At 39.1% G+C, this 25,655-nt stretch overlaps 1 protein-coding gene across 1 annotated transcript in view; it reads right to left on the bottom strand.

Moving 5' to 3' along the window:
- pcbp4 (poly(rC) binding protein 4) overlaps positions 1-25,401 on the bottom strand; it is a 51,739-nt gene extending 26,338 nt beyond the window's left edge. The window contains exons 1-4 of the mRNA XM_058050726.1: positions 25,206-25,401; positions 4,582-4,781; positions 3,459-3,482; positions 577-609 (exon numbers count right to left, since the gene is read on the bottom strand). Of these exons, the coding sequence (XP_057906709.1) occupies positions 577-609; positions 3,459-3,482; positions 4,582-4,689 (165 nt within the window). The 5' untranslated portion in view covers positions 4,690-4,781; positions 25,206-25,401. The remainder of the gene's footprint in view (positions 1-576; positions 610-3,458; positions 3,483-4,581; positions 4,782-25,205) is intronic.
- Between the last annotated feature and the right edge of the window lie 254 nt (positions 25,402-25,655).

Here is a 25,655-nt window from a genome sequence, read left to right as displayed (position 1 = left end):
TGCCAGTTTTGCGCCAAAGATTATGTGATTGGCGCTGCTGTGGCGCTGAATAACGTCAACACGGCAACACGCCGAGCGAAAACCACTAGGCGGCAATCACATCATCTTTGGCACCAACTGGCACCAACTGGCGCCGGCCCAGCTGACTCCCAGTATGACACTTCGATAAGCTGCAAGTCAACATTGCAAATTGGTGAGCATGATGGAAGAACTCGATCATCTGATGAGTCAGCATCTTGACAAGAGAGTGGAATATGGAATATCTGGAATATCTGGAATATATGGAATATCTGGAATATATGGAATATATGGAATATATGGAATATATGGAATATATGGAATATATGGAATATATGGAATATGAAAAGAACGACACAGAGCAAACCCAAATTCAAGTTGCCACCAGTTTTTGTCCGAGCAACGACAAATGGTGATCACACTAACGCCATCCATGATCACTGCAGTTTCCCCCCCCCCCCACCCCCCCAGGCTTTGCCCTCGGCAGACATAATAAAACGTGGTCATAAGAGATGATGAAATGTTGTGATGTGCGGGTGTAAGTGGTGCACGCCGTACCTCCTCCCGTATTCGCTTGACAGTCTCTCCTTTCTGGAAGAAAAACAAAATGGAGGTCAACTTTAAAGATGAGACAAATGGACTCTCAACTTCAAGATGGCAGTCTGACTATTTAAAGGCAATTAGCATCACGCCTGATTGGAATTGAGCACAATATTTGGGTTGCGGTGCTCTGATGCAATTCTGTGTCACACAAAGCAAGATACGACGCATTTGCGTTTGGGGAGGGGGGGGGGGGGGGGGGGTTGGGGGTGCGATTGCTGTAATGGTTGAATGTGCAGTGATCTTCTGGAGTGTGGAGATCTTCTACCAAGGACAGGAACGCTGGTCAAACTTGTGTGATGCTCCTCTGATGATCTCCAGATTCAATCATCTCCACCTCCATTTTCTACCTACTGGTGTCACACGTATACCTCGCTTTACATCAGGGGTCTCAAACACGCGGCCCGCGGGCCAAATGTGGCCCGCAGGACACTAGTTTGAGGCCCCCGCCTTGATATGAAAGTTTAATGTAAAGTTTGATATGGATGCTGTATGGTATCATGTACCCAGAAAAAATTACTACGTTTGATTAATGTTCATGTTAAAGGTTAAATAACTGTTAATAGTTATCCTCACTATCCGTGTGGAAGTGGTAAGTTTTTGGCTATTTAAGTTGAAAGGAAATAACTCGAAGGCTACCGTTTAGGTCGCTAGCGCTCTAGTTTGCGAGTTAGCATGTGTCTCAAGACCCTGCAGTTGCGCAATATGTTGTAAATAAAAAGAGTATAAATGTGACTATAGTCGTGTTTTGTCATGTCTACAGGGCTCTAATAATGCTTTGTTCATTTTAATCTGGAAAAAATCATTTGTCTACCCACCAACTATATGTGCTTTCTTAAGTTTTTATTATTTGTCGTTTTATTATTATTATTATATTTATTTATTTATTACTGATTGATTTATTTTCTTTATTCTTGATTTGTTTATTTATTTTTCATCTTATTTTGTGTAGAAAAATAAAAATTAAGATATTTGAGAACAGTGGAATGTTTTATCAGAGTTTTTCTTGTAGAAAATCGGAACCAAAGCAAAGTTTATTAATTTTTCTGTTTTTAATAAATGCGTTTTTTTTTTGTTTTTTTTTTGGAAAACCTGATGCGGCCCAGTCTCACCCAGACCCTAGCTCCAGTGGCCCCCAGGTAAACTGAGTTTGAGACCCCTGGTTTACATCTTCCACAGCCACCCTGTCATTGATGTGATATTTTATGGAAAACATATTATTTATGTTGCCTTGAGATGTTGCTGCCCTCAAAGATGAGACAGCAAAGGCCTGCCAAGCGGAGAGGAAGACTATTTAGTTTGAGTGCTGCAGATCAAGTACCTTAACCTACGTCTCCCTCTGGTCTAGACTCCTTTTCCTGGTGATATTTCAAACTCATCACCATCTGATAAGAAGCCTCTACTTGCAAATATACTTGTAGGTATGTCTTAGTAGCCACGTATACGTGGACACAAATATTCCAATTCCATTCGGGTTATTTGCTCAAACGGAAAGAATGGAACCTTTGTATACACAATCGGCACTGGACTGCTAAGGAAAGTTTGTTTTTGATTCAAACTAAATTTGGAAAAACTGGCAATACGGAGTTATTCCAACAAGTGAAAGAAAAACTCCAGGAAGTCGTTATCACGTGATGTTGGTGTTTACGCTTTACTGGGCATGCCCCATTGACTATTTTGGTTGATTATAGCGCTGCATGTCGACACACCATTGGAATATTCCTTTCCATGGATACCATTGCTTTCGGAAAGGTCATTCGGAAAGATTCCATTCAGAAAGAGAAAAACTCATGTAAACGTGGCTAGTGACGTGCAGTCAGGCGAGATCATGATGAAAAATGTCAAAATAAATGATCATGATTCATATAGTCATATAGTGTGAAATGCCGTTTTAATTTAAAAATTAATTTTAATAATTTTCTCTTGCTGGGAATCACCAACTCCAACCACTTCTGCTTGAGCTTAGATTTCCCCGGGCGCTATAGCTAACAATCATAAACACAGCAAAGCGAAGAGCAGTCGTAGAGTGTATCTGCCCTACAGCACATGCCCATATAAGGAAACCCCGGCTTACTGTGATGTCACAGGGAGCCAGTGTTAGAACAAACTCAGAAATTGAGTGTTCAGAGCCATCCCAAACATTTTTCAGGGATCACTTCCAAATGCATAAACCTCGTTATCTGAAGCTTTGGCGTCGTTTAACACGGGAATACAACATTTTAAATACATTTATAGGTCAGAAAAGTGGAAAAAGCACAATAGGTCCCCTTTAACATAAACAAAAGTGAGTGAACGTTATGAGTCTCTGCATGCTTTTCATTGCAATTCTTGGAGCCCACTTCTTTTTAGCACGCTTTTTTATTTTTTTTTTTGTCATGAATCTATTTTTTCTTCGTCATCCTCTTTCTATTGATGCCCTCTGCAGGTGTTGTATTACCAGGCAGCCGGGCCCCGCCTAACTGACACCACGTGTGCCCAAGAGAAAAGCATCGGCGGAGTTCGGTTTCAACAGAAGGCTTGCAGTCAATACACTAATGTTTTTTTTCCCCTTTTGATGGATTGCTGTGTTGCATTAGAGGTAATGGGGGTGGTTGTGGGGCTGGTTGGAGGCAATTACATTTAGACCGAGGATATTCTGACCGGGAGGTTTTCTGCTGACTAAAAAAAAAATAGGCAAGAGGGGAGAGGAATATGGTTCCAGAAAGGCCTGTGAATCATCCCAGACCAGGATGGGCTTTGACTGACAGTAAGAAACCGATAGAAGATCTGAAACTGACGATTATTATATGATGAAATGAAGATTATGAACAATCACATGTAAAGCAGGAGAGAAATCTTACCTTTCCTATGATGCTGCCAACCTCCTAAAATAAAAGAGATGAAGCATTAATATCGGTGGACATATTCAGAAAATCAAAGCAAAGCATTCTTACAGTCCGTGGTAAAAATGTATTTAACATTTAGTACCGGTGCAGCATTCAATTATAAAATGAACGTCATTAATAAACCTTTATATTCAAATATCACAGCAAATTGTGTGTGACTTCCAGTTTGTCATTATATGTTGTATATGCCAATTTATTCATTAGTCTATAATTCAAAAAAGGCTTTTTTCCATTTGAAGTGAATATGATATTTGCTATTTATAAAATATATTTATTAAAAAAAGGAATAGTTGGAACATTTTAATTTAAAAAAAATGCAAAAATGGGGGGAAAAACAGCAGAAATTTTACCAGAAGAAAGCCAAAAATATTTCCAAGGAAAAACTATTTTTACAAGATAAAAAATTCAAACCAAAAAATTAGAATAATTTTACCAGAAGAAAGCCAAAAATATTTCCAAGGAAAAAACATTTTTACAAGATAAAAAATTCCAACCAAAAGATAAGAATAATTTGACCAGAAGAAAAACAAAAATATTTCCAAGGAAAAACTATTTTTCCAAAATAAAAAATTCAAACCAAAAAATAAGAATAATTTTACTAGAAGAAAGCCAAAAATATTTCCAAGGAAAAACTATTTTTACAAGATAAAAAAATCTAACCAAAAATAAGAATAATTTTACCAGAAAAAAGCCAAAAATATTTCCAAGGAGAAACTATTTTTACAAGATAAAAAATTGTAACCAAAAAATAAGACCTTGCGTATGAAAGATTACACCACCCCCTGCTAGGCACTGAACATGTTATCAGAGAAACACCTCTTCTTTTTGGGGGTCCCAAAACCCCCAAAATTGTTTATCAGGAGAATAAAGGACGTTTGTTGAAAAAACAAACAAAAAAAAATGATATTTGCTCGATGTGTGACCTGCAGTAAGCGATTATTAGTCAATTGTTTACCCTAAAAACGCATTTGCATATTGTAGCCGGCAACAGCTTTATTATATATAACTTTTTAGGTGTATAATTGATGAAGCAGAGGCATATTTCACAGTGCGTGACACGAAGCGGGGGGACCCCTACCTTTCCGTGCATGAGCAGTCGTAACGTGAGTGTCACTCCCAAGCCCCCGTCTCCAAAGTCCTGCTCACAGTTCATAGTGATGTGGGAGTGGCACGCAGGGAGACGCATGAACAAAGTTTATCCGCTGGTCACACACTCAAACCAAGGCCAGCACGGGCTCGCTCTCGGGCTCCTTCAGTGGTTGGTCCTTCAGTGTTGCTCTGAAACAAAGAAAGAGCGGAGGACATTTATTTTTAACATTTAGTTAACATTTATTTTGAATAGCTTATTTCAAGCCAAACAAAAACAATATGCTTGTTTTACCAGAAATGGTATCCACAACTCAACTCAAAAGCTGAATGAAAAGCAGGTGTGCTCGCCTCTACTGGGCCTCAAACTCACCACGCCCTGCCAAGTACCTTATTTTCTGGACTATAAGTCACTCCGGAGTATAAGTGGCAAAATGACAAAAAATCATAATTAGGTAGAAAAAACATACAGTCGCACTGGAGTATAAGTCGCATTTTTTGCGGGTAATTTATTTTACAAACTACCATATTTTCTTTACTATAAGTCACACTTTTTTTCATAGGTTGGCTGTTCCTGCGACTTATACTCCAGAGCGACTTATAAATGAAAAAAGTGTTTATGTTCCATAAACACTGGACACCTTTTGTGTTCATGTTTATTTTTAGTGTAGGTGAATTAGCATTGTGTTAGCATATCTTACACCTATGCAGCCTGTTCTCTATTCTTTTATTGGTAGAACTTGCCTTCCAAGAGGACCTAATGTCTGTTTTGGTCAAGTAGTTTGCAAAATAAATGACCCGCAAAAAATGCGAAAAAAGTGCGACTTATACTCCAGAGCGACTTACAGTCCAGAAAATTCGGTACTTGGCCAACCTATGAAAAAAAGTGTGATTTATAGTCTGGAAAATACAGTACTTGCCCCAAATGCAGCACCAATCTAAAGCTACTATATCACTCTCACAAAAACAGGAAGTCCCACACACGGCAGACATGCTTGTTCTGGATGCTGTTCCTCCTGGTGAGGCATTCCGCTTCTATTTTGAGCAGTTAAGTCAAGTTACCAAAAATGGTGCCTTCGCTGATAAAGGGCTGCCTTCTAAACTAATGACTGAGCTCATTTAAGGGATAATTGGATGTTGGTATTGTGAACCAAACGAGTTTCACAGTGAAGAAAACAAAGAGCTAATGTCAACCATTTATTACGCTGACGCTTGGAAGAAAACATCCCTACAGTATCCCTACAGTATCCCTACAGTATCCCTACAGTATCCCTACAGTATCCCTACAGTATCCCTACAGTATCCCTACAGTATGTGCAACACCTCAATTGGTTTGACTGATGGTGATTCATCATTTGTAATCTCAAAATTACAGTGTTATGTCTGTTAACCAAAATTTTTGCTAGAAATTTTGGCTTGACTTGTGTTCGCTTGCTTCTTTAGCATCCAAAATAAATAAATAAAAAATATTGGATCACAAAGCCAAGACAGAATGACTTGAATGTGATAGCATGGTGGACAGCGGCCGCCCTTTTAGGTTCTTTATGTCAGTTATGGAATTGATACACGGCAACAAAAGAGAAGGGCGATGGACCTTTTAGAGAGCTTAATTGGATTTACATTATTTTCTGTGTGAAAATGTGCTTTGGTTAGAGTCCATTTTGGTTTGAGTTGGACCTTCTGGAACGGATTAATGACGTTAACCAAGGCACCATTATATACATGGTGACTCCCTATTTGACAGTAACGCTATATTTTTATAATAATAACAATAAATATTAATACATTTTATTTGTATAGCGCTTTTCAGAGTACTCAAAGACGCTTTACAGTAGAGAAAAAAAAGAAATAAAAATAGAGTTGAGTAAAAAAGTAAACGATGCATTAAAATACAATATCCAAACATTAATTCAGAGCTAAAACAAGGCTAAAAACGGGGCGGGGCGCAGTAGTCAGGTATAAAAAGTTAGACATTAAAAATGGATTTAAACAGGTGGGTTTTGAGTTGTTTTTTGAATGTGGTAAGGTCGGGGCAAGCACGGAGTCAAAGGGGCATTTTAATTTTAATTTTAATTTTAATTTTAATTTTAATTTTAATTTTAATTTTAATTTTAATTTTAATTTTAATTTTAATTTTAATTTTAATTTTAATTTGATGGTTAAAATTAAAATTTTATCATTTTAGTTTTTATTTGATAATTAAAATTAAAATTAAAATTAAAATTAAAATTAAAATTAAAATTAAAATTAAAATTAAAATTAAAATTAAAATTAAAATTAAAATTAAAAATTTTAAGTACTGTAATTCTTACCAGAAATGAACATGAGAAGAAAATGTATTGCATGAAGTTTTTTTATAATTTAGCATATACTACAATACTCTTTGGACACAATAATGTAGAAAGCAGGAAGGAGACAATACATTGATCTTGGGTTTTAAGTAACACAACGACATTTGTCTCCAGTTTCATGTCCTGGTGGGGGGGGGGGTGTTTACCACTTGAAATTATGACTGGCACATTACTAAAATGGTTTTACATACACAACACAGTTGTAGTTTAAAGGATGCTTTGTCCACTTTTCTGACCTCTAAATGTACGTAGTTCAAATGTTGTATTCTTGTGTTCAACGATTACCAAAGTTTCAGATAACGATCTTTACGCATTTGGAAGCGATCCCTGAAAGATATTTAAGATGGCTCAAAATGTTCGGTTTTCAGAGGGCGTGGTAAAAACTGTACTTTTGTGATGTCACAGAAAGGCGGAGCTTCCTTATGGGCGTGGCTTACCCTCCCCACAAACTCTGCTTCTATGTTTATGTGGCAAGGTCAAGCAGCAGTTATTGGAGTTGGTGATACCCAGCAAGAGAAAAAATATTTGTACGTGTCAGCTGTATTTCACACTGGACTGTTTTTTTGTCAACAAGAACGTGAAATATCCGTGAAATATCCGTGAAATATCCGTGAAATATCCGCCAAACTGTCCATTGGCTCTATTTGTAGGACCCAAGTGCAAACTGTTTTAGCTTTTAGCCACGGTTGTTCAAGGCGAAGTATCACATGCAGTACAGGTACTTTGGGAATACAGAATGTCTGTACTGCATTTCAATCAATTTCAATACATTCAATAGTACTAAAGTGAAAGGCATCGGATTTTATTGGCACGTTAATGAGACTCGGTAACAGTAGACGCTCTTCTTGGAGTAATCAAGGTCACTTGTTTGCTAAGCAGATTCCTAAGCGGTGCCATTGTGCACAGGCCGCTCTGATGACATTGCTCGACATATTCTCGTGTGTGTGTGTGTGTGTGTGTTTCATAAATCTACATGCCATGGGTAGACGCGGTGAGCTATGTGAGGAGATCATGTTTAATAAATGGGTATTATTTTAGATGAGATCCAACTCCCAGGAGAGGCGTCGTAGGCCGGTTTATTGCTTTTGCTTAGTGCACAAGGCCATTACCGCTTTGCTGGTTTATTTATGCACTCCGTGCTTGCAGAGACACGCTCAGATGCTCGCACACATCCCTCTTAAGATGTCATAAAGCTCGCCTGCCTGTATGTGTTTAGACTTCCTGCATGCCCATCTATCATTAAGCAAAAAAAAAAAAAAAAAAAAGAGTCATTTTGTCGGATTAAATTGCAGCGAATCAATCGAGTGCTGCTTTTTGGAGAGAGATGCTCAGACCCGCGACAGCTAAAAGTCCATCGCCGTGTAATTTACATTTATATCAAGCGAGGGTCAAGAGGTTGACGGGTGTATATTTGCTGGCTGTCAGCTGCAGATATGAGGCTAAGTGATCAGGAGTTGAACTGCTCCGCGTGTGCGCTAAACACACGTGTTATCACGGAGTACATTTGTCCGATATGTGGGTTAACGTCATTATGCATAGTCACCGAAAGGGCACGGATAATACATTAGTGGTTTATTCCATTAGGCCTAATGGTGCAAGAGATTTGGATATGCTGTTCTGCGGCTTTGATAACAAGGCTCTGTGTCCAGGGCGAAGGCGGCGAGCGTCTGAGCTCCTCGTTTATTGAACTTCAAGCAGTCCGCATTCCAGAATGAACACAGCCTCTTTGTTGTTGCGCAGAACACAAAATTAGCAAAGGCAAGACTGTACGTCCGCTGTCACGAGTCCCGAACGATGTGGTCTGACATATTCCAGAGCTGAGGAGAAACCAAACAGAGCTTCCGGAAAAGAACAGCCCCTGTCAGCTTCAATCGGGAGGACATATTGGATTGGTTGCCAGGCTCTGTTTACTGTACTCCGTCATGTGACCGAATACTTAGTGGTGCGTCATGGTCTAATTCCATTACTGGTTCATCATTTCTAACTTTTTTGGTTAACAACCAGTCATGATGTGCTATATATATCACTATATTGACACTTACTATGGTACCCATTATGGCATTGGATGCTCATATCACCGAGTACTTTGGTATGTGACAAATTTTTTTAAAACATTTTTTTTTATTATTATTATTTTTTAAATTATATAAATATATTAATATAAATATATATTATATATTAAATTTAATTATATTATTTAAATAAAAATTACAAGAAAAAAAATCAAAAAATTGACCAAAAAAAAAAAACAAAACTGAAATTATATTAGGAAAGCAGGAAGTGAACAAATGTAACAGTTAGTGATTGTAAAAGTATCAGATGGAGGGGTAGGATTTAATAAGCTTTGCTTCTTCCTACTCCTTTTGGACATGTGGAACTGGGAACTGATTATGGGATGCATTCAATTGTAATCCGATGCATGTTCAAATGAAATAAAACCATTACCATTACCATTACCATGGTACCCATTATGTCATTGTATGGTCATATCTCCTCGTACTTCGGTTCGTGACAAAAATAAAATAAAAAAAAACAAACAAAAAAAATTAAACTATATTAGGAAAGCAGGAAGTGAACAAATGTAACAGTTAGTGATTGTAAAAGTACCAGATGGAGGGGTAGGATTTAATAAGCTTTGCTTCTTCCTACTCCTTTTGGACATGTGGAACTGGGAACTGATTATGGGATGCATTCAATTGGAATCTGATGCATGTTCAAATGAAATAAAACCATTACCATTACCATTACCATTACCATTACCATTACCATTACCATTACCATTACTGACAGATTTCTAGTATGACAAAATCTCCACCTGCCAAGTTGGCAAAATGTAATTGGACCACCACATCCCCTTAGCTCTGTGTCATCCTGCCATCCTTAATTAAGTTATGGATTTAATTTTTTACTGATTAACTTATTTTTAAATGTCTATGATGAGAGCTGCAGGGCCTCTCTACGGGTTCATTAAATGACATGACGGTAACGATGGTAATGATGGTAGGGATCTGTAATATACCACGTTGAAAAACTTAGGCATGTGTATTCTTACAAATGATTCTATTTGGAGGAGTATTATAGTATCATATAATGTTGATGTTGATGTTGTTTACGTTTTACTGCGTATGCCCCATTGACTATTCTGTTTGATTATAGCGGCGCATGTAGACAGGAGATTGGAATATTCCTTTCCATGTATACTATTGCTTTCGGAAAGGTCATTCGGAAAATCTCGTCATGTAAACGTGGCGAGTGTCAGTGGCTGAGACTTATTAATCAAAGCATGAATGTATCCTAATTAAAGTGTTGAACTGGATCTATTTTTGATCGTAAACATGAGGAATGTACCATGTGGTCCAGGAAGACCACATCAAAGCAACCAGCTCACAACTCTTCATAGACAGACGATACTTTTTTTTTTTTTTTTTTTTTTTAACGGAGCATCCACACCAGAGAGACTGCGTTGATGAAAAGGAACTTTTACAACCTACTCGTCTCGAGGACGCTACACCTGTTCCGAGGCGTACATGTCACATGACAAACAGACCAAATGAACACGTCTAATCTACACAGTGAAAGATGGACTCAGGGTTCCCGTCTGCTTATAGACCATAAAGGAGGTCAGCCCTATTGAGTGTTTGCTCGGAAAACACGCAGGGTGTCCCCAGGGTGGCGGCACATCCAGCAGGACGTGAGAGGGTGTCAACTCGAGTACACGTGCGGCGGTTAGGGCATAGGTGGAAGAGCCTTCACGCAAATTTCAAAACTCCAACACACTAAAATACATCACACAAAAAAAAAAAAAGCACACGCATTCAGCTGCTGGGATAAAAACGCCAACAATTCACACACTCGGTCACGTGACGCACACAGGAAGCGGCCACTTGAAATACAAGCGAGGGCAACCTTTGAAGTCCCGTTTGGATCTGTTATGAGGTAACACGCGGTATATGTATCCACATAGCTTTATACCAGGGGGCTCAAACTCAGTTTACCTGGGGGCCACTGGAGCTAGGGTCTGGGCAAGGCTGGGCCGCATCAGGTTTTCAAAAAAACGCATTTATTAAAAACAGAAAAATTAATAAACTTTGCTTTGGTTCCAATTTTCTACAATAAAAGCTCTGATAAAACATTCCACTGTTCTCAAATATCTTAATTTTTATTTTTCTACACAAAATAAGATGAAAAATAAATAAACAAATCAAGAATAAAGAAAATCAATCAATCAGTAATAAATAAAAAAAAAAATAATAATAAAACGGCAAATAATAAAAACTTAAGAAAGCACATATAGTTGGTGGGTAGACAAATTATTTTTTCAGATTAAAATGAACAAAGCATTATTAGAGCCCTGTAGAGATGACAAAACACGACTATAGTCACATTTATACTCTTTTTATTTACAACATATTGCGCAACTGCAGGGTCTTGAGACACATGCTAACTCGCAAACTAGAGAGCTAGCCACCTAAACGGTAGCCTTCAAGTTATTTCCTTTCAACTTAAATAGCCAAAAACTTACCACTTCCACACGGATAGGGAGGATAACTATTAACAGTTATTTAACCTTTAACATGAACATGAATCAAACGTAATAATTTTTTCTGGGTACATGATACCATACGGCATCCATATCAAACTTTACATTAAACTTTCATATCAAGGCGGGGGCCTCAAACTAGTGTCCTGCGGGCCACATTTGGCCCGCGGGCCGCGTGTTTGAGACCCCTGTTCTAGACTAAACTTTTCTTGCAAACATGCAACTATGTGTAAAAAAAACAACTTTTGTGTTGTCGCAGCCTAAAACTATGTTTGCACAAATGACACAATGAGAGCATCTTCCCCAGAGACCACGACAGCGATGAAGACACAAAAGCGTAAACAACCTGAAAAAAAAAAAAAAAGAAATGAGTACTCCATTAGTACTTTATGCTCCTCTTCACTGGCGGACAGTCAGTCACTGTTGTCTTGCTCAAATTTAAATGAGATCCTCCGGGTGCAAATCCGCACACACACGTAGCCGATACACAAAGGTAAACACACACACGTAAACAAAGTTGACTGACATTTGCAAGTCTTACATACGTAGACCTCGGAGAATGTGCAAGAAGCGCTACGTACACAAGCTAATAGCCGAGTTATCTGAAATGCTGGCAGCACAGACTTCTTGCAGATGCTTCTTGATTAAATGAGCAGGATGATCATTTCAAACAAGGATTCAAAGAGGGGGGGGGGGGCTTCATGTTTGCATAAGCTTTTTCTCTGTCGGCTAAGCATGCCAGGATCCAACCTGAAGGTGTTAAATGAGCTGTGCATGCAGGCATCACGTCTATAAATCATCTATTTCATATCAAACCACTTAAATTCTATACAGCAAAACATTGATCCTATGTTGGTATTATATAATAAATATCACAAGAAAACACGCTTCCACTATTTTTTTTCAATGAGCTGAGATGATAAGGTTTGAGCGGCGACAGGGCTGGACAATAACGATGTACCGATGGCCCGGGGCAAGTTAAAACAAAATTCGTGCAAGTACAGTAAACCTCGGATATATCGGATTCAATTGTTCCCACTGGTTTTGTCCGATATAAGCGAAATCCGTTATATGCGTATACCGGAAAATGTCCGTTTTACGCATATATGGGATTTATATCCGGTATATGCATAAATGGGATTTTATCCGTTATAAAAAGGCACTTCCTTGACTATGTTTCCAATGTACCTGGACGCGCAGGCAACGCTGCAAACGCTGCAAATGACGTCGTATAGCGGCCTGTCACGATTCGGCGAATCGGAGCGCCACGATGCGGCCATCCGATATATGCCAGGGAAATTTCATGGAAATGCATTGGAACGGGACTGGAGATTTTGTCCGAAATAGGCGAAATCCGTTATAAAAAATCCGATATATGCAATGAATTTTTATTGGAAATGCATTACAGAAAAATTGGTTCTTTTTTATCTGTCCGTTGTGAGCGAATTTCCGATATATCCGAGTACGATATATCCGAGGTTTACTGTAAATCCAATCAGTGATATTCCCGTGGGGCAAGTGCACTTTGGCATTCCATACTGCCAAGAGTTTTTTTTAAAAGCGGCTCTTGTTGGGTGTTGGTAAAACACGGACTGCTTAATTCCGGTGGTAATTTAGTCTTGAAATTTATTTTGAACCAAAAACAAACTTTCCTTAGCAGTCCAGTGCCGATTGCTGGCCTCCATTTTTTTAAATGGAAGAACGTCGGATTGGGGAAAGGAATATTCCACTCCTTGGAATCCCATTATATATTCATTGGGATTGGCACTTTTCTTCGGGAATGAGGTGTATACAAAGGTTACATTCTTTCCCTTTGAGCAAATAACCAGAATGGAATTGGATTATTTGGGTCCATGTATACGTGGCTATTGTCCTAACTTTATTTTGTTTAAGTAATGGAACATCAGCGGTTGTCTGTGTAGCATTATAGAGTGTGCATACAGGGAGATAGCTATTTGCCACCACTATCAGTGGGTCTACCCCAATTTTTTAAACACTGGGGTGGAATAAATGATACAGTTGGAATAGGTGCAGATTCTGGAAGATCTAGAAAGCTGTTTATCGCGTGTAGCTGCTCTACAGGAGTCCACAACTAAGTTAGCATGCCATACTGTGAAGAGTTTTTTTTTAAAGCGGTTCTTGTTGGGTGTTGGTAAAACACAGACTGCGTAATTCCGCTGGTAATTTGCAAACCAATCCTTGCAGATCTTGAAACGGACCAATCAGAATCGTTTATTTAGACCGCGGTCCGTAGTCCACAGTATGCATTTTACCCACAACCGTTCTTGTTCGTGATCAACCAATCAGTGATGGTTTGACTAGGAAAACATCCATCATGGCGTCCCTGCCAACATCGTCTAACTCTTCAACAACTTCTGAAGGAAAACAGCCAAAAGCGATGAACCTGCTTACTACGACGACCATGTGTAAGGTAGTATGGCATGCCATGTTAACATACGTTTCAGACATTCCAAATACTCCAAACACAATGCAATAGTACTATTATCTGATGAATTATCAGCATATTCAAACAAGTAGTTCCCACCTTAAGGATTCCCATGAGCAAGTATTTTTGTTTTTAATGTAGAGCCCTGGGTGAAACAGGAGACGCTTGAAATAAAAGAGCAGTGTTTCATCTCTGGGTTGGTCTGTCACATATAATGGGGGGGGGGGGGGGGGTCAGGCCTTGGCGCACAAGGGGACTGGTCCTCCCCTATCAAACCTTGGCTTCATTTAGAGTTGAAGCATAGCTATGTCACAGTATGCCGCTTGTCAGCCACAAGGCCCTCCTGAGACGCTATGACTGCATGCTATCAGCGCCCGACACTGTTTCATACTCACTTCTCGGAATATTACCTGTAGCAAAAACACGGAATGTATTTTGAATGAATTATTGCAGGATCCTCTGTGAGTACATTAATGGCACTGTGTTATTTTGGCAGCTTTTTGTCAACAATTTAAACAAAAACGAACGTGACACTGATTCAATTTATGAGAAATATGGTGTAATGTGCTTGGTAGAGAACAATCATATTATATCATTTTTCAGTGGAAGTTGACGTCTTATATTCTTGTGCTAACTAACAGTGCTTTGAAGACCACCATGTTCGGTTTCGTTGAAGTCTCAAGTATGTGATCCATCCATCCGCTAGCTCTGTGTGACGTCAAATTACGTCACAACATAGTCAGCCCATCAAAAATGGTAAACTGTGAAAAACTCACAGAAAAAAAGCCTCACTATCATAAATGTCCATGACTTGTTTATGCAGATGCACAGAAAACAAACAGTGATCACACAGAATCCCATGTAAAGATGTCAAAACTATTTTTTCAAAACCTTTAAAACCTTAAAAATAATGTATTTCCTCATACAAGTGCAAATCCAGCATAATAAGTAAATCAATATTTTCTTATGTAAATGCTGCAACTGAGATTCCAGTAAACAGAGCCCTGCTGCCATGAAAAGATGTCATAATTTTATTACTTGCAGGTGTTTATTCGTAAACTAAGAAACTAAGAACTAAGAAAGTGCAGTATTTTTATAATTGCAGTATTTTTATAATTGCAGTATTTTTATAATTTTTATAAAGCAAGATCTCATAGTGTATGTACTGGTCATATATTTCATTTCATATTTCATATTATCTTGCAAACTGTATTTGTATATAACCCTGGCTAAATGTATTAATTTGTTAATACTTGGGTTGTTTATATTGTTTATTTTTATATTGTGTATTTTTGTACTGCTTAATTGATTCTGTTCTCTTGTTGCTGTGCAATGCACATTTCCCCACTGAGGGACAAATAAAGGCATATCTTATCTTATTTTATGTATTTTAATATGCAAATATGCTATGTCAGGATTTTGACATGTCAGGAGAATGACATGTAAAATGGTGACTCATACCCGGTGAGAGCGTATCGATAATTAACAACTCTTCAAACATTATCAATCCAAAACTGGGTTAAATACCGCAATAGTTTGATATATCAATATTTTTCCCGCAGTCTAACATTTCAAATTTTTAACTAATTAACTGCTGCGTCAACAATAACAAATCTCTGTCGACCGTTTGCTTTATTAATTATGTGGACTAATCTTTGCAGCCGTAATTAGCATTAGGACATACTGTAGCACGACAACAACAACAACAACGATGTTGAATGCTAGCTTATCATCTCTTATCATCACGTGGCCAAGCACATATTGTTGTAATGAATGAATGAATGAATGAATGAATGAATGAATGACTTAAGAAACTGCGTCGTAATCAACATTATAGCATTTTATCCTGCAGCATTCATGTCAACATTAGCAGTGATGCTAGGCTTTAAACACGAGAAATGTCCTGACAGTACCACGGAGGAAAAGACAGGAAGCAGAACTGGAGGTAGCAGAGATGAGGATGCTGTGGTTCTCATTGGGAGTGACCAGGATGGATAGGATCAGGAAGGAGTACATCAGAGGCACATTACTGAGATGGTTGGGACATGTAGAGGAAGACCAAAGAAGATGTTTATGGATGTCGTGAAGGAGGACATGAGGGTGTTGGTAAAACACGGACTGCTTAATTCCGCTGGTAATTTAGTCTTGAAATTTATTTTGAACCAAAAACAAACTTTCCTTAGCAGTCCAGTGCCGATTGCCGGCCTCCATTTTTTTAAATGGAAGAACGTCGGATTGGGGAAAGGAATATACCACTCCTTGGAATCCCATTATATATTCATTGGGATTGGCACTTTTCTTTGGGAATGAGGTGTATACAACGGTTACATTCTTTCCCTTTGAGCAAATAACCCGAATGGAATTGGATTATTTGGGTCCATGTATACGTGGCTATTGTCCTAACTTTATTTTGTTTAAGTAATGGAACAGCGGTTGTCTGTGTAGCATTATAGAGTGTGCATACAGGGAGATAGCTATTTGCCACCACTATCAGTGGGTCTACCCCAATTTTTTAAACACTGGGGTGGAATAAATGATACAGTTGGAATAGGTGCAGATTCTGGAAGTGACCAGGATGGATAGGATCAGGAAGGAGTACATCAGAGGCACATTACTGAGATGGTTGGGACATGTAGAGGAAGACCAAAGAAGATGTTTATGGTAGTTGGTGTGAGAGAGACAGGGTTGGATGGAAGAGATTGATTTGAATCGGCGACCCTTGAAGGGAAAAGCCCAAAGAGAAAGATGAAGATGTCCTGGCTGGTCCAACTAATATTAAGGACCACTTTTTCTAAGCTATGCTAAATAGGTACACATTCCCTACAGTAAAAAAAAAAAAAAGTTCCGGAGCTTATAAACGTAGAACACGTCACGTTAGATAAGGCTCCTAAATATCACCCTCAACGCCTCCACTCTTTTATCTCGACATGCAAAGATTTCTCACCTTTTTTTTTTTTTAGCAGCCGCTTGACAGCTCGGGAGCTACAGATTGTGTAAATTACTACATTTGCAAAGGCTGCCATATGTAGTATATGTAGTATATGTAGTATAAGTGGGGCGGATCAATACTTCCTTTCTGTCGTTACACCTCATAGTCACGGCAGGATGTGGCTGAATATGCATACTTAGGAGTGGCTCCAATATGGCTAATGGACACACTATACATAGGTATGTATGTATAGTATATGTCTATACCAGGGGTCTCAAACACGCGGCCCGCGGGCCAAATGTGGCCCAGTCTCACCCAGACCCAAAGCTCCAGTGGCCCCCAAGTAAATCGAGTTTGAGACCCTTGGTCTATACTATCTTCAACCAGTAATGGTAATGGTAATGGTAATGGTAATGGTAATGCTAATGGTTTAATTTCATTTGAACATGCATCAGATTACAATTGAGTGCATCCCATAATCAGTTCCCAGTTCCACATGTCCAAAAGGAGTAGGAAGAAGCAAAGCTTATTAAATCCTACCCCTCCATCTTGGTACTTTTACAATCACTAACTGTTACATTTGTTCACTTCCTGCTTTCCATAATACAGTTTAAGGTTTTTTTGTTTTTTTTTTCAATAATGTACCTTGTAGCGTAGTACTCGGTGATATGAGCATCCAATGCCATAATGTGTACCATAGTGCGTGTCAATATAGTGATATATATAGCACATCATGACTGGTTCAAGACTCTTCATCCTTGGATTTAGCAAACATCAACTGCTTGTATTGTTTCTTGAATTGGCTCATCGTTGTGCATTGTTTGATTTCCTTACTCAATCCATTCCATAGTTTGATTCCACATACTGAAATGCTATGGCTAGCATAACGTAGTCCTAGCATGGAAGTGTTTCAAATGTACTTCTTCCCTGAGATCATATTTCTCCTCTCTTGTAGAGAAGTATTGGATGACATTTTTAGCTAATTGCTTATTTTTAGCCTTATGCATTATTTTAGCTGTTTGAAGATGAACTATATCAGCAAGTTGAAGTATTTGTGATTTTAGAAATAAGGAGTTAGTATGTTCTCTGTAGGCGGCATTATGAATTATCCTTACTGGCCTTTTTTGCAGTACATTTAGTGAGTGAAGATTGCTTTTATAGTTACTAGCCCATATTTCCACACAATAAGTAAGATATGGTAGAACCAGAGAGCAATAAACAATTGAGATTGAGAACAAGTATTGCTTTGTTCAATACTGAAATATTTCTAGCCATGGTATGGCGAACCCTTGAGTGGCCACTCCACATAAATCCATGAAGGGTCGATGCATGCCTTGATTCCTTAGTCCAATCACAGTCTGAATGACACAAACGTGCAGATAACGAACCTTTGGAGCTATTTTGGGACGGAAGTTCTTATCCCCTGAGTGGTTCCAGAGCCACCGTGGAACCGTGTGAGCTTTATTTATGCGAGCTCTTGTTAGCATGTGACCCCAGTCAGAAATGTCATGTATCTTTTGGTAATCTCAGCAGCAAATTAATCTGCAAAATGAGTTTCTTATTATAGACGTACGAACATCTGGTTTGGGATGGCACCGCTCTTTTGGCCAGATTATACACAGAGTGTTTATCCCTCTTAATTCGGAATTGGAATTTTCTGCTCGTTTGGCTTTGCCTTGATTTAAAATGGTGCGCTTCTTATTATTAGAAAGCTGCTATATATCATTCCGAATGGTTTTTGGCATGGTGGAGAATACACTTTGGCAGGATATTAACTTCAGCTTTTATCCCATCGCTCTCGCTGGATGAAGGTCACACTGTATCTGCAAAATGACTTCCCTCGCTCCGGCTTGCTTTCATCCCTACTTTCCACCCATCCTCCACGGCGGAACATGAGTCAGAGAATCTGACACCTCACGGGGCACAGGAGGAGAGAGGAGACGGGAGGAGGTCGGTGCAGCGAGAATGGAAGCAAATTGAGAGCGATAGAGAAAAACGGCGGGAGCGAGGGATGGATCGATATGTCACAGAAACAGAACCCGAGACTCTGGTCCGCCCGTTCCTCCAACTAGAAGATGGTATATAAAAACGGCAATTAAATTCATCCACGCTGAAATTGTGCCCAAAGCCCTCGCTCGCTCAGACTGCACCATAAATCCCAGGTGAAGACACTCCCCGTACATGAGCACATGATTATAACCTTTACAGCATCTCAGGTTGTTGCTGTATCATCTGGACTCCGACAGTACAATGCACTTTGGTGTTACGTAAGCTCCAAAACAAACTGAGCACAAACCCAAAAATAGTGCAGTCCCTGTTAAATATTTCAGGCACTCAGCAGCTGAAGAGGGTGATAAAAAGCTTCTACCCTCATTGGTCCCGTACACAAAGACCCACTGATGCAGATGTCTAGTTGAAAGAAAGCTGTGTAATGCAGACAACCACATAACGGTCGGCAATGGCGCTTTGTATTGGCAGGAATCTGGCCATACGATACGTATCACGATACATCACGATACTGTAAACAAGGCGATATTTTCTTGGAGTTAAAGGTTATTTCCTGGAAAAACTGAATGACATTAGCAATATGCACTTACTAAACACATTTTTATTCCATTGGAATAGTAAGTTATGCTGTATCACTAACTTTCCTCTGTAAAAATGTAAAGTGTAGCATTTGGATAAATAAAGCTTTAAAAACCAGCTTTAAATTTACAAAAAAAAAACATAAAAAACAAAAATAAAGCTTTAACATCCAGCTTTAAATTTACAAAAAAAAACCATAAAAAACAAAACTAAAGCTTTAACATCCAGCTTTAAATTTACAAAAAAAACCCCATAAAAAACAAAAATAAAGCTTTAACATCCAGCTTTAAATTTACAAAAAAAAACCCATAAAAAACAAAAATAAAGCTTTAACATCCAGCTTTAAAATTACAAAAAAAAAACATAAAAAACAAAAATAAAGCTTTAACATCCAGCTTTAAATTTACAAAAAAAAAACCCCATAAAAAACAAATAAATGAAATGATGTCAAGATCCTGCTCAAATGTTCCCATTCTATTAGCTGTGAAAAAATCCAGAGTATACAGTCCCTGACTTATCCACCATCACAAGAGTATTTTTGTGGAACAAAGTAACAAACATCAGTAAAAAGTCCTTTTAGGATGCTTGAAATTATTAATAACCATTATTTAACTAAATAGTCATATCAATTTGAAAAACAAAATACCTGCAATATCGCAGTACTACTTTTGTAGTATACAAAAGGACCTTGGCGTTGCTTGCTAGCGGCAGGTCCTCATGGTGTCTCGCGAAGTGTATACAAAATATACAATATATACAAAAATATACAAACTTTTTCAGTGCTTTGGTTCCGAATTTTTACAAGAAAAGCTCTGATAAAACATTCCACTGTTCTCACATATCTTAATTTTTATTTCTCTGCACAAAATAAGATGGAAAAATAAATAAACAAATCAAGAATAAAGAAAATCAATCAATCAGTAATAAATAAATATATATAATAATAATAATAAAAACGGCAAATAATAAAAACTTAAGAAAGCACATATAGTTGGTGGGTAGACAAATTATTTTTTTTCAGATTAAAATGAACAACGCATTATTAGAGCCCTGTAGACATGACAAAACACGACTATAATCACATTTATACTCTTTTTATTTACTACATATTGCGCAACTGCAGGGTCTGGAGACACATGCTAACTCGCTAAACTAGAGAGCTAGCCACCTAAACGGTAGCCTTCAAGTTATTTCCTTTCAACTTAAATAGCCAAAAACATACCACTTCCACACGGATAGGGAGGATAACTATTAACAGTTATTTAACCTTTAACATGAACATGAATCAAACGTAATCATTTTTTCTGGGTACATGATACCATACAGCATCCGTATCAAACTAACATTAAACTTGCATATCAAGGCGGGGGCCTCAAACTAGTGTCCTGCGGGCCACATTTGGCCCGTGGGCCGCGTGTTTGAGACCCCTATGATAAATGCCTAAAAATATCCATACCATACTTTTTAATATCGATACAGTATCATGGAACAAAGTATCACCGAAACGATATTTTCTTCCACCCCTAGTCAGCAAGGCATTATTTATTTTTGCACTTTTTCCCCCTCATGATCTATACAGTAAGAATTCCATAAAAGCGTCTCTATGAGGGAAAACCAATCCCGTTCACGAGACGCTCTTAATAAACAGTGCCATCTTTTCATAGTGAGGCCACCCGCCCGGCGGCGCTGTCAGTCGCCGGGGTCGGTCTCAAGAACAGCAGCGAGGGTCACGATGCGTTTGGAATAAAGAGTCCCTTCACTGCTCAACAACAAGCACCGGATCGCAAAATGATCCGCACTGTTCGCGATCACACTGCGAGGCTGCGAGATGACAAACGCTGCGTTCATGTGACTCATGAATTCCGTGCACGCCCTTCTTGTACAACAGACACCATTTCATGCTACAACACAGAGATAATAAGGAATGCCGTTTTTTTTTTCTCCATCGACAAAGCAACGGAGTGTCGAGAGCTGAGCCCCGAGAGTCAGCCATTATTAGACAGAAACATGCACAGGTTAATTGCTCCAGGGCGGGTTAATTGCCACACAGGATTTACCTCGTAGACTGTAGAGGAAATTCATTGACATCATAACAAAGCTCCCGTGACAACATCTATATCGAATCCTTTCGATGAGACGTCATGCTGTCAAAAGCAATGTGCCTCGTTTATACGTCTCTATCAATTGAGCAATCATTAGTTATTGATTTTGACTTAAGGAGCTACAGTGCATGTATTTAGCAGTAGAAACAGTTTTGCTCCCTTTGCATTGTTAGCCTAAATCAGAGGTAGGGAACCTATGGCTCGGGAGCCAGGTAGGGCTCTTTTGATGACTGTATCTGGCTCTCAAGCGTTTCTTACCACAATAAAAATGTATGTTTGCTAACATTTTAAAGTAAACATCACAGAAATCACTGTTAAAAATAATATTAAAAATCAAAACTTTCTTATGCATTTTAATTCGTCCATCTATTTCAGAGGTAGGGAACCTATGGCTCGGGAGCCAGGTAGGGCTCTTTTGATGACTGTATCTGGCTCTCAAGCGTTTCTTACCACAATAAAAATGTATTTTTGCTAACATTTTAAAGTAAACATCACAGAAATCACTGTTAAAAATAATATTAAAAATCAAAACTTTCTCATGCATTTTAATTCGTCCATCTATTTCAGAGGTAGGGAACCTATGGCTCGGGAGCCAGGTAGGGCTCTTTTGATGACTGTATCTGGCTCTCAAGCGTTTCTTACCACAATAAAAATGTATGTTTGCTAACATTTTAAAGTAAACATCACAGAAATCACTGTTAAAAATAATATTAAAAATCAAAACTTTCTTATGCATTTTAATTCGTCCATCTATTTCAGAGGTAGGGAACCTATGGCTCGGGAGCCAGGTAGGGCTCTTTTGATGACTGTATCTGGCTCTCAAGCGTTTCTTACCACAATAAAAATGTATGTTTGCTAACATTTTAAAGTAAACATCACAGAAATCACTGTTAAAAATAATATTAAAAATCAAAACTTTCTTATGCATTTTAATTCGTCCATCTATTTTCTACTGCAATATGGCCGACCACATCCATCTTTCTTGATGATATTTTCCAGGTCAAACACCAAAACTTGATTATTACTGGGTAATGCGGTAGTCTACCTCGGTCATTGAGATGTCAAAAAAACATGTAAATGTAAACTTTCCTCCTTAAGTCAAATAGTCACCTAGCTAAAGCTGCGGAACCAAGCCTTTTGACGAAGATGGACAAAAGAATGAAATATACTGAATACGGTTCAAAACTATGCAGCAGCAGAAGTTGCATTAATGGCAGCAAGTATTTGATTTATTATTAGACACTGCGCTGCTCACGAAAGTGTGCTGGCCACACCCCATTGGCGTGGGGTAGTGTGCCTGGTCTACGTAATTAGAGCCCATTATATCTAAAACTGTTGGTCTTACATAAAAATGCACACATTTTATTGCATTCAATGTTTAAAAAAATGTATATGGCTCTCACAGATACACATTTTAAAATATCTGGCCTTCATGGCTCTCTTAGCCAAAAAGGTTCCCGACCCCTGGGCTAAATCATGCAGGAGAGCTTTGCTTGTACTTTCCTTGTCAACACAGGGTGATTTCTCTCTGCAGAACTGTTTAATTTAGCCGTAGCGCTGGAGCACCAAGCTGCATTTATTTGATGACTGCAAAAGTATAAGCAAGCTGGGGGGCGGGGGCTCTTTTACCTCAGCGGCCTGCCAGAAGAGTGTTTTAGAAGATGAGAGAAATTATTGGCAGTTCCCAGACGTTGGAGTTGCACGTGTCAGGTCTGGCTTGTGTTATTTATGAAGCCTCTCAGCCCCCAGCGCTCGGTCTGCAGCACAGATGCAGGTGGGGTTTCATTATTGAAGATGCTCTTCCAGTTCTTATTAGATCTCCGTCTCAGATAGTACATTACGGGATTGCATTTGGACAGAGCCTGCGTCGCATGCGGGTGTGTCTTATCGCTGTGTGTTGATCATTTATGCCCCATTCAGACAGGAATACGTACACCCGACCGATGCTTCTTCCCATCTTTAGACCTCATCGGCACCCGGCTGTGGACTTACCACAAAATATTTAGGCCATCAAATGCTTACAGTGCCACCACCCCTAAGTGATGCACAATTCTTCAGTTGTGTCCTACTTCTTTCCACTTTTGTTTGAGTGCACTCTGTGGAGGCCGAAGAGGCATTTGCAAGATTCATGAGCATCTCCGGGCTGAGAGGACCATGATTCTCTGAATCAATCAACTGCTCCGTTGCCAGATGTTTTATTGATTCAATTTCACAGACTGAGTGTGGAGGTCACGGAGTGTGTGCTTAATTACTGGAAAAAAAACAACAACAAAATTTCTATTCAAAATCAAATATAATCGAGAAAAATATCAATTTTTACAACCAATGAACATCAACTTCAGTGTAATATTGCATTATTGCTTTATCAAAATAGGGGACATGATTTAGCATTCACCGCTAAATGTATTAGCAATCAGATGCAGAACCAAAACAAGGTAGGATTGGATAAGCTCTGCTTCTTCCTACTCCTTTTGGACATGTTGAACTGTGAACTCTGATATGTGATGTATACTGAAGTGAAAAGAACCACTTCCACACCATATTTTTTGTTTACCAAAACAAAGTTGGGATGTTTTCCATTGATTATGGACCAACGACTTTATGTTTAGCCAATCCAAAGCATACATCATATCCAACATTGCCATCAAAAATACAAAGATGCTGTTCAATGTGCATTCCAGATTATGGAAATACAAAAAATAAAAAAAAAATCCCAATACTATAATACACTCTGAGTGGACACTTCATTAGGTACACAATATAATGTATATATGTATATATATAAATTCATTTTCTACCGCTTATCCTTACAAGGGTCGCAGGGGTTGCTGGAGCCTATCCCAGCCGTCTTCGGGCGAGAGGCGGGGTACACCCTGGACTGGTGACCAGCCAATCACAGGGCACATATAGACAAACAACCATTCACACTCACATTCATACCATGTTTTTGGAATGTGGGATGAAACCGGAGTACCCGGATGCACGGGGCGAACATGCAAACTCCACACAGAGATGGCCGAGGGTGGAATTGAACCCTGGGTCTCCTAGCTGTGACGTTTGTGCACTAACCACTAGACCACCGTGCAACCTACATTGTAGTTTCAGTTGTATTGCACCGCATCATATTATTCTATGTTAACCAAGGGGAACCGAAATAACACAAATCCCCCCCCATCCCCCTTCCGGTGTGCTGCAGCGCAGTACCATTTCATGGGACTTTTCTTCGGCGTCCTCTTATGTGGCCAGTTTAGCCATCCCCACGTAGGACTAATATAATTTGGCATCTTGGTGAATAATGATGCTGTCACCACAAAGTCGCTGCCTCAGCACCAAGCAAGCGCCCACACCAGAAGCATCGGACAGAAAGATCTTTCTGTTCAGAACCAGCGGCTGTTTTTTCCTAAAATTGTCCTCACACAAGACACCGATTGTCCCCCTGACGGCACCACTCACCGGAGGGGGGCTCTGTTCCGGGGTGGATTTAACAGCTCGGACAGTTTACGGCTTCGGAAATAAGGATAGCGAATATTGTTTCATCCTAGTGTGCGTCAACATGCATAAATTCAGCACCGTGATATGAAATCATATTAGAAATGCACCACAGAACGTAGTCATGCAAGATGAAGTTGGACAACACACAAACGTGTCATGTCTAATTTTACCTTTTTTTCACGTAATTGGCCGTAAGGCTCCGGTTAAAGTATTCCCATTGATCGGACCTCGTATCCACATTGGAGTCCAGGACCAAGGAGCTGCAGCGCCGGTTCTCTCCCCGGTTTGTCCGCAGACTGCACACAGGCAAGGCGAGAGGGAAGCGACCAGCCCGATCACAGTGATGGAGAGAGACTGAGGCGGGCGGTCCGCTGCTGAGGGGGGGAGCACTGTGTGTTCCTCCTGTCCCTACAGGACCTCTACTGGACCGACGCATCACCGCGGGACGCGCCTTCACTCACAACAGCAACAATTATGATATTTACTGCTTAGTATCATCATGTTTTCTTTACATTTATCGGCTTTAACGTCGTAAAGTCACATTTTTAATTCCTCTGGGTAAACACCAGCATGAGATAAAAATAAACATACATCAAATAACATAAAGCAATGGATGACAG

Source organism: Doryrhamphus excisus, chromosome 16 (genome assembly GCF_030265055.1).
Source record: "Doryrhamphus excisus isolate RoL2022-K1 chromosome 16, RoL_Dexc_1.0, whole genome shotgun sequence".
NCBI classification, from domain to species: domain Eukaryota; kingdom Metazoa; phylum Chordata; class Actinopteri; order Syngnathiformes; family Syngnathidae; genus Doryrhamphus; species Doryrhamphus excisus.
The sequence above is the reverse complement of the archived record's forward strand: the minus strand, read 5'-3'. Positions and strand labels throughout refer to the sequence as shown.